This window comes from Coregonus lavaretus (genome assembly GCF_964263955.1).
Source record: "Coregonus lavaretus genome assembly, chromosome: 7".
NCBI lineage: Eukaryota > Metazoa > Chordata > Actinopteri > Salmoniformes > Salmonidae > Coregonus > Coregonus lavaretus.
Genome location: NC_139994.1, coordinates 47,748,675 through 47,761,147, shown reverse-complemented (window position 1 = coordinate 47,761,147; position 12,473 = coordinate 47,748,675). Strand labels below are relative to the sequence as shown.

At 42.6% G+C, this 12,473-nt stretch overlaps 1 protein-coding gene across 1 annotated transcript; it reads left to right on the top strand.

The window, feature by feature from the left end:
* The first annotated feature begins 1,219 nt into the window (after window positions 1-1,219).
* Window positions 1,220-11,475, top strand: pfdn2 (prefoldin subunit 2). Its single transcript, XM_084165159.1, has 4 exons — window positions 1,220-1,600; window positions 7,568-7,656; window positions 10,279-10,402; window positions 10,939-11,475. Exons 1-4 carry the CDS (start codon window positions 1,520-1,522, stop codon window positions 11,116-11,118), a joined length of 474 nt encoding a protein of 157 aa, XP_084021285.1. The 5' UTR covers window positions 1,220-1,519; the 3' UTR covers window positions 11,119-11,475.
* Window positions 11,476-12,473: the final 998 nt, after the last annotated feature.

Here is a 12,473-nt window from a genome sequence, read left to right as displayed (position 1 = left end):
AATGTCTCAAGGATGATCAATGGAAACAGGATGCACATGAGCTCAATTTCGAGTCTCATACCAAAGGGTCTGAATACTTAAGTAAATAAGGTATTTGTTTTTTATTTGTAATACATTTGCAAAAATGTATAAAAACCTGTTTTCGCTTTGTCATTATGGGGTATTGGGTGTAGATTGATGAGGAATTTTTTTTTATTTCACCCATTTTAGAATAAGGCTATAACTTAACAAAATGTGGAAAAGGGGAATGGTTCTGAATATTTTCCGAATGCACTGTATCTGGTTCCTGCTGTTGAACAGCAACCCCTGCAGCCTTCAGTGAAGGCATATCCACCACCATGGACTCTTCAGGAGCACCATTCGAACCCTCAACCCTTTTAACAGCCGCTGCATATGAAATGCTCTGGACAGCCTTGACTTAGGCCACCTCATTCTATTTCACCCTTGTTGGACATTCCAAAGACTGGCTACATGGTTCCCACCACAATTGCAACATGTCACATTTTCAGCACTTTTACAACACATGATATGATCTTTAACACAACTTGAACATCTCGGATTCTCCCATCTACAAACTCTTGAAACGTCCAAAAGCTTTACAATGATCACACTGCATTGGTCTTGGAACAAATGCTCTGACTCTGTCGTTTATATATCCCAACTGCACTTGAGTAGGGAGAGACTCCATGTCAAAAATCCAAATAACAGACTCTTCACTTTTTCTTCATTTACCACATGATTCATCCGACAAGCATCAATCACTCCAGGAATATTTGTAATCTCTGCAACATCAATTTCCCACGAAACGCCAGACCCCATGAGGGGTGCCCTGTTCCGAAGAGACACACAGGACACATCAAACTTCTCAAATCTGGTGAGACGCAACACATGCTCCTTCTGATCCTCAGAAGAACAAAAAATCTAAACAAGCCCACCTCTCCTGATCCTCACAGCCTTCACTTTACCCAGCACTCTCTCCACCAGTTTGAATATATACAATTGATTGTTCAAAAGTGGCAACCCAATCAGCTGCTCCTCATTAACAAAACATACTCCTACAGGATAAGAAGGGAAATTCCAAGATAAGAAGGGACATTCTCATCACTGTATGCTACTTTGCTCCGTTTTCTATTTTTTTGGACAATATTCCAATTCTCCTAGATTCCCCCGCCTTTATATACACGCTCCACATCAGCGTCTGCGCCGCCATCTTTTCCTCATTCCAAACAGGCAATCACATCAGACAGCTCAAGGAGGTAAGCTTGGTTGTCACTAGTTATCACAGCCACAAAGTCAAAATTGGATATGTTGTAAAACATTTATGAAAACGAAAATGAGTTTTTTGGTCTTAATTTATGGTTAGGATTTGGTATAAGGTTAACAGTGTGGTTAAGGTTAGGTTTAAAATCAGATTTTAAGAAGAGAGATTTTAGAAATAGGCGGGGTTTAGCCATTTGTGGCTGTGGTAACTAGTGACGAGTTTGGGCCCTCAGCCCACTAGCAGCGACACCTTTCCAAGATGGCAGCCAACAGTAGCAGCACGGTTAGCAAACCCAGCAACAGTACCGGGGGGAAACAGTCAGGGCCGTCGGCTGAGCAGGTATGGTCACTCCGTGTCAGAATATTCATGCTTTGTTAGCAAATGCTTTTCAATCGTTGCGGACTGAGATACAAACGCGGATTTGTCAGTCACGCATCCAGCTAGCTAACGTTAGCAAGGCAAGCTAACAGTAGCTAACGTTAACACGCTCCCTCACCCATCGTCTGCTTCCTTCTCGCGTGTTCCTCAACTGAGATTTCATAATTTAGAAGAAAATATGGTATAGGTCGTATTGATTCACAACGCTATCTATAATGCCTCAAAGGGGGAATGGTTGTACTCTCGAGCAGATGAGAAGCTATTTCTGCCTGTCACTGTTCGTGCTTTTAGTGCGTCCCTCTACCTTGCCAACCAGTGCATGGCTCCAGACTAACAGTTTCCCAGGTGCCACACATTTTTTCAGTTGGTGGTACCAGCCAATGATTTCAATATTGTCTATCTGAGGATTGCGGTCACTAAATGCTGCGCCCACTACATCAAATATGTTTATTTGTCACGTGCCAAATACAATGGGGTAGACTTTACCGCAGGGGTATCAAACATACAGCCCGTGGGAGGGCTCCAGCCCGTGAGGGGGTCCAATCCGGCTAAAACCGAATCGAAACTGTATAAATTATAATGGACCTATATTCATAGTTTCTTGACAGTCCAGCTCACTAATCATCACTAGACAGTCAGGGAGCATCGAAAATTCCAAAACCGATGGATAGAGGACAATATTTTGCTAATTTTGACTGCAGGAAAATGTATAACACATTTTCATTAGTGAGGTCGGCCACTGATTAGGCCTGGCTCGCAGTCGGCTTTCCAATTCATCCCAAAGGTGTTCGATGGGGTTGAGGTCGGGGCTCTGTGCAGGCCAGTCAAGTTCTTCCACACCGATCTCGACAAACCATTTCAGTATGGACCTTGCCTTGTGCATGGGGGCATTGTCATGCTGAAACAGGAAAGGGCCTTCCCCAAACTGTTGCCACAAAGTTGGAAGGACAGAATCGTCTAGAATGTCATTAATGTAATTGTATGCTGTAGCGTTAAGATTTCCCTTCACTGGAGGTAAGGGACCTAGCCCCAACCATGAAAAACAGCCCCAGACCATTATTCAACCTCCACCAAACTTTACAGTTGGCACTATACATTCGGGCAGATAGCGTTCTCCTGGCATCTGCCAAACCCAGATTTGTCCTTCGGACTGCCAGATGGTGAAGGGTGATTAATCACTCCAGAGAATGCATTTCCACTGCTTTAGAGTCCAATGGCGGCGAGCTTTACACCACTCCAGCTGACGCTTGGCTTTGCGCATGGTGGTCTTAGACTTGTGTGCGGCTGCTCGGTCATGAAGCTCCAGACTAACAGTTCTTGTGCTGATGTTGCTTACAGAGGCAGTTTGGAACTCGGTATTGAGTGTTGCAACCAAGGACAGACGATTTTTACACGCTTCAGCACTCGGTGGTCCCGTTCTGTGAGCTTGTGTGGCCTACCACTTTGCGGCTGAGCCGTTGTTGCTCCTAGACATTTCCACTTCACAATAACAGCACTTACAGTTGACCGGGGCAGCTCTAGCAGGGCAGAAATTTGACGAACTGACTTTGACGAAACCTGTTTCGCTTTGTCATTATGGGGTATTTTGTGTAGATTGAGGGGGGGGAAATAATTTAATCCATTTTAGAATACGGCTGTAAGGTAACAAAATGTGGAAAAAGGGAAGGGGTCTGAATACTTTCCAAATGCAGTTACTGAACAAAAATATAAACACAACATGTAAAGTGTTGGTTTCATGAGCTGAAATTTTCCATACGCACAAAAAGCTTATTACTCTCACATTTTGTGCACTAATTTGTTTACATTCCAGTTAGTGAGCATTTCTTCTTTGCCAAGATAATCCATCCACATGACAGGTGTGGAATATCAAGAAGCTGATTAAAATGCATGATCATTACACAGGTGCAACTTGTGCTGAGGAAAATAAAAGGCCACTCTAAAATGTGCAGTTTTGTCACACGACACAATGCCACAGATGTTTCAAGTTTTGAGGGAGCGTGCAATTGGCATGCTGACTGCAGGAATGTCCACCAGAGCTGTTACCAGAGAATTGAATGTTCATTTCTCTACCATAATGTCGTTTTAGAGAATTTGGCGGTACGTCCAATCGGCCTCACAAACGCAGACCACGTGTAACCACGCCAGCCCAAGACCTACACATCCGGCTTCTTCACCTGCGGGATCGTCTGAGACCAGCCACCCAGACAGTTGATGAAAGTGTGGGTTTGCACAACCAAATAATTTTGCCACAAACCGTCTGTGTCCTCACCAGGGTCTTGACTTGACAGCTGTTCGGAATCGTAACCGACTTCAGTGGACAAATGCTCACCTTCGATGGCCACTGTCAAGCTGGAGAAGTGTGCTCTTCACGGATGAATTCCGGTTGGCGTCGTTTTATTATTATTATTTTTTTTTTGTCATTTAGCAGACGCTCTTATCCAGAGCGACTTACAGGAGCAATTAGGGTTAAGTGCCTTGCTCAAGGGCACATCGACAGATTTTTCACCTAGTCGGCTCGGGGATTAGAACCAGCGACCTTTCGGTTTCTGGCACAACGCTCTTACCCACTAAGCTACCTGCCGCCCATATTGTCGTGTGGGCGAGCGGTTTGCAGATGTCAATGTTGTGAACAGAGTGCCCCATGGTGGTAGTGGGGTTATGGTATGGGCAGGCATAAGCTATAGACAACGAACACAATTGCATTTTATCAATGGCAATTTGAATGCACAGCAATATCGTGACGAGATCCTGAGGCCAATTGTGGTACCGTTCATCCAACGGCATCACCTCATGTTTCAGCATGATGATGCACGGCCCCATGTCGCTTGGATCTGTACACAATTCCTGGAAGCTGAAAATGGCCCAGTTCTTCCATGGCCTGCATACTCACGAGACATGTCACCCATTGAGCATGTTTGGAATGCTCTGGATCAATGCATACGACAGCGTGTTCCAGTTCCCGGCAATATCCAGCAACTTCGCACAGCCATTGAAGGGTGGAACAGCATTCCACAGGCCACAATCAACAGCCTGTTCACCTCTATGCGAAGGAGATGTCACACTGCATGAGGTAAACGGTGTTCACACCAGATACTGACTGGTTTTCTGATCCACGCCTTTACCGTTTTTTTGTAAGGTAACTGTTACCAACAGATGCATATCTGTATTCCCAGTTGTGAAATCCATAGATTAGGGCCTAATGAATATATTTCAATTGACTGATTTCCTTATATGAACTGTAACTCAGTAAAACCTTTGAAATTGTTGCATGTTGCGTTTATATTTTTGTTTAGTGCCTTCAGAAAGTATTCACACCCCTTGACTTTTTCCACATTTTGTTGTTACAGCCTGAATTTGAAAAGGGTTCAATTTTGATATTTTTGTCACTGGCTTAAACACAATACCCCATAATGTCAAAGTGGAATTATGTATTTCTACGTTTTTACAAAATTAAAAGCTGAAATGTCTTGAGTCAGCAAGTGTTCAATCCCTTTTGTTATTGCAAGCCTAAGTTCAGGAGTAAAACTGTGCTTAAGTTACATACGTTGCATGGACTCTGTGTGCAATAATAGTGTTTAACATGATTTTTGAATGACTATCTCATCTCTGTACCCCACACATACAATTATCTGTAAGGTCCCTCAGTCGAGCAGTGAATTTCAAACACAGATTCAACCACAAACACCAGGGAGGTTTTACAATGCCGTGCAAAGAAGGGCACCTATTGGTAGATGGGTAAAACAAAAAGCAGACATTGAATATCTATTTGAGCATGGTGAAGTTATTAATTACACTTTGGATGGTGTATCAATACACCCAGTCACTACAAAGATACAGGGGTCCTTCCTAACTCAGTTGCCGGAGAGGAACAAAACCGCTCAGGGATTTCACCATGAGGCCACTGGTGTCATTAAAACAGTTAGTTTAATGGCTGTGATAGGAGAAAACTGAGGATGGATCAACATTGTAGTTACTCTACAATACTAACCTAACTGACAGCGTGTAAAGAAGGAAGCCTGTACAGAATAAAAATATTCCAAAATATGCATCCTGTTTGCAACAAGGCACTAAAGTAATACAGCAGAAAATGTGGCAAAGCAATTTACTTTTTGTCCTGAATAAAAAGTGGTATGTTTGGGGCAAATCCAGTACAACACATTACTGAGTACGACTCCATATTTTCAAGCGTAATGGTGGCTGCATCAATTTATGGGTGTGCTTGTAATTGTTAAGGACTGGGGCTAAGGAATGGAGCTAAGCACATGCAAAATCCTAGAGGAAAACCTGGTTCAGTCTGCTTTCCACCAGACACTGGGAGATGAATTCACCTTTCAGCAGGACAGTAACCTAAAACACAAGGCCAAATCTACACGGGAGTTGCTTACCAAGAAGACTGTGTCCAAGTTACTGTTTTGATGTAAATTTACTTGAAAATCTTTGGCAAGACTTAAATGGCTGTCAAGCAATGATCAACAACCAACTTGACAGAGCTTGAAGAATTTATTTTTTATTTTTTTGCCAATATTGTACAATCCAGGTGTGCAGGGCTCTTAGAGACCCAGAAAGACTCACAGCTGTAATCGCTGCCAAAGGTGATTCTAACATGTATGAGTACTTATTAAATTAGATAGTTCTGCATTTCATTTTCTATAAATGAGCAAACATTTCTAAAAACATATTTTCACTTTGTCAGTATGGGGTATTGTGTGTAGATGGGTGATAAAAAATATAGAATTTAATCAATTTTGAATTCAACAACAAAATATGGGATAAGTCAAGGGGTATGAATAGCTCTAAATATAATACCCACTGCTACTAGCTATGTATTAATCGAACTACATTTAATGTCCCCAAAAAACTTTGTAGCCTACTGCTAAAATGAGGCCTAAGCAATCGCAATGGCCAATGCGCATTTCACACGCTCTCTCTTCAACTGTGACAACAGGATAGCAGTGTTTTCCCCGCAGATTTTAAAATGTTATACAATCTGAACACTTTCTCCCGGATAATCTTTTTTCACGGGAAAGGAGAGTGAAAGTGGCTTGCTCTACACTGCAGTAGGCCCCAGTGACACAGGTACCGGGGCAGGCAGACACTTTTGTTATAGGAATCAGGTACTTTACTGTTTGACCAAATAATGGTTTTAGCCTCCTAAAAAATTGGTAGTTTTGAGTGAGGTGACCATGTAGAATTTGCAGCTCGCACTGATGTGACCAGTTACAATTTTTATTCGCACAGCTAAGTCAAAGGGTCACAAAATGCGACTAAGTGGTTGCAGTCTGGAGTCCTGCAGTCGCAGACACAAAACAGCATTAGTAGCTAATGCAGTCCGTTGTAAAAAATCACAAAAACTACTGGCTATTGCATTTACTCATAGCTAATCAACAAATGGTCTAATGATATATCCTTTTCCAGGTAGGCCTATATAACGAGGCTTTTTGCAACTTTGTTCAATCTAATCTAAGTTCAGAAATCTGTGTGTATTGTGGCTGGTAAAGCATGGCGCTTGCAAGGCTAGGATTGTGGGTTCGATTCCCACTAAGGAACCCCATACGAAAATGTATGCATTTACTACTGTAAGAGGGGTTTTACACTGACTAAAACTTGTTGCCTTTCATTTGTTTATTTAGTCATTTAGCAGAAGCTGTTATCCAGAGCAATTAGGGTTAAGTGCCTTGCTGAAGGGCAGATGGACATTTTTTGAACCCAGTCGGTTCAGGGATTTCTAACCAGCGATCTTTTGGTTACTGGTCCAATGCTCTGAACCGCTAGGCTATCTGCCACTCGTAGGTCTTCCTTCCGCAGGTCACCAAATTACATTTTAAGTCATTTGGATAAATTCTCTGCTTAATGACATTTATTATTATTATTATTATTATTATTATTATGAGTGAATGTTTGATTTGATGTATTCGATGTGTCTGACAGGTCGTGGCTGTATTCCAGAGGATGCGCTCGGAGCAGCGCAGCATGGCCTCCAAGGCTGCAGAGCTGGAGATGGAGATCAATGAGCATAGGTAAATAGCTCTAGTTAGTGTGACTTGCTTCAGCAGCTACTCACACTTTTTTTGAGTTATTTCTCTTACTTCCATAGTCACGGGAAGCAGTTTGGGGGTGGAGGTGCTGGGAACAAAGTGTTTTGGCCGCGCTGAAGACTAATACTGGACTAGTAAAGGCCCAGTGAACTACTTTTTTGAAAAAATGTAAACTAAATGTGTTTGAGTGTTAACCAGCATTTGTAACTTGAGTCTGATAATTATCTGTACAAAACCGTTAATCTGATAATACTTGTGGAATATAAATATACTTGCTTGATATACAGTATATTTTCCAGTTTCTTGAAATACTTTGCAAATGCAACTTATTTCTATATGAACTGAAATGGTCTATTAATTCCTTTTCCATTTTAGTAGACGCTCTTGTTCAGAGCAACTTACAGTAGTGAGTGGATACATTTTCATTCTTGTCCCCCGTGGGAATCAAACCCACAACCCTAAGCGCCAATGCCTACCAAACTGAGCCACATCATCACAAACCACTTGATGTCTCAATGTACTCAATTACTGTATTGTGCATTGTTTTTCTTCATGGTGATGGAAAGTCTACAGGTACAAACCTAGCCTATGTACAATACAGTAATGTACATTTACATTAAGTGGTTTGTAAGGATGGTAAATTAAGGTGCATCCTGTTTCCATTGATCATCCTTGAGATGTTTCAACAACTTGATTGGAGGCCACCTGTAGTAAATTCAATTGATTGGGCATGATTTGGAAAGGCACACACCTGTCTATATAAGGTCCCACAGTTGACAGTGCATGTCAGAGCAAAAACCAAGCCATGAGGTTCGAAGGAATTGACGGTAGAACTCTGAGACAGGATTGTGTCGAGGCACAGATCTTGGGAAGGGTACAAAAACATTTCTGCAGCATTGAAGGTCCCCAAGAACACAGTGGCCTCCATCATTCTTAAATGGAAGAAGTTTGGAACCACCAAGACTCTTCCTAGAGCTGGCTGCCCGGCCAAACTGAGCAATCGGGGGAGAAGGGCCTTGGTCAGGGAGGTGACCAAGAATCCGATGGTCACTCTGACAGAGCTCCAGAGTTCCTCTGTGGAGATGGGAGAACCTTCCACAAGGACAACCATCTCTGCAGCACTCCACCAATCAGGCCTTTATGGTAGAATGGCCAGACTGAAGCCACTCCTCAGTAAAAGGCACCTAAAGACTCAGACCATGAGAAACAAGATTCTCTGGTCTGATGAAACCAAGATTGAACTCTTTGGCCTGAATGTCAAGCGTCACATTTGGAGGAAACATGGCACCATCTCTACGGTGAAGCATGGTGCTGGCAGCATCATGCTGTGGGGATGTTTTTCAGCGGCAGGGACTGGGAGACTAGTCAGGATCGAGGGAAAGATTAACAGAGCAAAGTACAGAGAGAGATCCTTGATGAAAACCTGCTCCAGAGCGCTCAGGACCTCAGACTGGGGTGAAGGTTCACCTTCCAACAGGACAATGACCATGAGCACATAGCCAAGACAACGCAGGAGTGGCTTCGTGACAAGTCTTTTGAATGTCCTTGAGTGGCCCAGCCAGAGCCCGGACTTGAACCCGATCTAACATCTCTAGAGAGACCTGAAAATAGCTGTGCAGCGACGCTCCACATCCAACTTGACAGAGCTTGAGAGGATCTGCAGCGAAGACTGGGAGAAACTCCCCAAATACTGGTGTGCCAAGCTTGTAGCGTCATACCCAAGAAGACTCAAGGCTGTAATCGCTGCAAAAGGTGCTTCAACAAAGTACTGAGTAAAGGGTCTGAATACTTATGTAAATGTAATATTTCCATTTATTTATTTGAACATTTCTGAAAACCTGTTTTTGCTTTGTCATTATGGGGTATTGTGTGTAAATTGAGGGAAAATCAATTTTAGAATGAGGCCCGTTACGAAGTCGAAAAAGTGAAGATGTCTGAATACTTTCCGAATACTCTGTAAATGTTTGAGGACAGTGTTTTGTTCAGTCTGGATACCATTAGAATGACATTCGCAGAGAAAGGGACAGGGCAACAACTTTTACAATTCCAACTATTGAATCCTGCAAGATACTGTTCTTAATTATACAACTACCATTTTTGCCAAAGCGGAGATGCAAAAAAAAAAGTTTGCTCCTGCTAAAGAGGTCTATAGCAGTCCGTTAATACTAGTAAAGGCCCAGTGCACTACTTTTGTGCAAGGTATTATTGTTATTTGATATTATTCTGATTTTTCAGGGTGTGCTGCAGCACCCTCAGCACCCCTACTTCCCACGGCTATGCTTACTTCTGACTTTTTATTATTAACACTCCTATTTCACTCACTGTTCACATTAGTGGACTTAACTATGGACTTGACCACAAAGAGGAATAATAATCATTGTTCAGTCTGTAAAGTGTTAGAGATGAAAGATTCTGACACTGGGGGTGAATCTCAAGTCTTCCCTAGATTCCTCATGTCCTCTCTCCTCGCCTCCCTCGCAACATGCATTGGAGGAGAAGGTCTGAGGGGAGGAACCTCACATCTTCTCTTCTAATGCGTTTTGAGAAAGAGGATGAGATTCACCCTTGTTACTTTCCTTTTACAACTTCCCTCTTTTCTCTCAGCCTAGTCATCGAGACCCTAAAAGACGTGGACCCAACAAGGAAGTGCTTCCGGCTGGTGGGTGGGGTGCTCGTGGAGAGGACGGTTAAGGAAGTGTTACCAGCGCTGGAAAGCAATAAAGAACAGGTAACATTTTTATTCTGCATTGCTTGCTCTTTCGGGTATAATTTGGGTTACAGTAAAACCCTTTGTGAAAAGTCCTGGTGTAAAATGGGCATTCTAAAAGAAATGTGATTGATTGATAAGATACCATGAAGATATCAACTGTCAATATGTAGGCGGTGCGGTGGCCTACGGCTGTAGTCCGACTGGTGAGGTTAACTCTCTTGAAAGTGTTTTTAATAGAGGAAACACACTTGAGCAACTGACGGCCAAGTGTACATAAACAGCAGGTGGCCATCCTATCGCCTCTGACCAGAATATTGGCCGTCATTTTCTTTTAATTTCCTAACGATTCTTCTATATGTTGAATCGTTACCATTCGTCGACACCCAGCAGGTAATCTACTGCGCCCGACCGATGTTCATAATGGTGCGTCTTCCCTCTAACACTCGTTACTACCAAGGCTATAGGTTGTTGCAGTACTATCCTGTACAACTAAATCACTACTGGTCACGCATTATGATTAACTATTTGCTATTCCCACTCTCTTTTCCTTACAGATCTCAAAGATTGTAGAATCTCTCAACACACAGATGCAGTCGAAAGGCCGGGAGCTCACAGAGTACCGGGAAAAATACAACATCCGATTGGTGGGAGAAGGGGAGGAAGGACAGGGCAAATCAGCAGCGTCCTCCAATGGGAGCGGGTCTAAAGGCGGTGCCGGCGTTCTAGTTTCGTAGTTTTGTGTATAAAGGCTTTAGTAAGATAGGAAATTGTGCAGACTGCCATCAAGCATAGTCAGCACAGACCCTGGAAGGCATTTCAAGGGCAGAGTTTTACGTACGTCCTGCATGAATGAGGTTATAAATTATAAACCAATGTTAGAAGGGCCAGATTCTCAATACCATTCAATTCAGATACAAAATAAAGCCATGTGGTATTGAATCCTTTTCACCGATAGTTAAACAAAACTTAAGCCAACAATTTACTTTTCTCTTCAGACACAAACAAGCCTTTCTCCTTTTACTCAAGGGAGTGTTTCATCAAAATCTTATGGGATGATAGTTGTATTAAACAATATGTCTTCATGATGACCATATATTGTCTGTCACATTTATTTGCTGTTTATTCATACTCTGTCTGTCATGTTTTAATGTACATTATGATCTTATTGTTGGCGTCTGTCTTTGAGAGGTTTGTCGCTGGCATGCCATAGAATAACACATGCAAAAGGAATGAGAATCTGATTGGGAAAACACTGTTCAACGCAACACACGGCATCATTTCGATCTGTTCTGGAAAGAAACTGCCCTGAACATCGGCTTAAGATGGATAACAGAATAAACGTCCCAAATGGCACCCTACTTCCTAAATAGTGCACTACTTTTGAGAGGATAGGGTGCCATTTGGGATAAACACCCAGCCTGGACAGCATAAATAAAGTACTAGTCTTAAGTGCTCCCAAAGGATCTGAAGCACACTGTCCTAACCTACATTAACTTACACCATGTATTTGTGTGGAGAAAATGTTTGTTTTTTTGTTAATGTTTATGAATTAAACAAAACAATGCAAAATGTTTTTTCTGATGCCTTCTGCTGCTTTTCCTCCTACTGTAGATACATAATAGGTCCCGTGTAGCACAGTTGGTAGAGCATGGCCCTTGCAACGCCATGGTTGTGGGTTCCAATTCCCACCGGGGACCAGTACGGAAAATGTATGCACTCACTTACTGTAAGTCGCTCTGGATAAAAGCGTCTGAAAAATGACAAATAAAAGTAATATATTATTCAGTCCATACGGTTTGCTGGCCGCCAGCAGTCCTATACTGTGGGGACCCTTTCATGGGCGAAGACAACATGAAATCTACATGGACAACGTCTGCCGATACACTAGTCTCAGAACAGAGGACCTTCCTACCAGCTGTCATAAACAACAGTGCTATGGCATGCCATCCTCTGGCGCAAGTAAGCAATTCAGTACCAAAAAAACAGCACACGAATGGTGTATAGTGTGGAGCATGCCTTTGGGCAATAAATAAGGTTTGCATGTTTTTCTCATGTCTTATTTTGTTCCTGGTTTTTCTTTGTGCCTTTG

Excerpts from the sequence above, each read along its gene's own strand:
- pfdn2 (XM_084165159.1), top strand. The coding sequence starts at position 1,520 with ATGGCAGCCAACAGTAGCAGCACGGTTAGCAAACCCAGCAACAGTACC. Across the intron at positions 1,601-7,567 it reads CAGGGCCGTCGGCTGAGCAG|GTCGTGGCTGTATTCCAGAG; the intron begins GTATGGTCACTC and ends TGTGTCTGACAG. Across the intron at positions 7,657-10,278 it reads ATGGAGATCAATGAGCATAG|CCTAGTCATCGAGACCCTAA; the intron begins GTAAATAGCTCT and ends CTTTTCTCTCAG.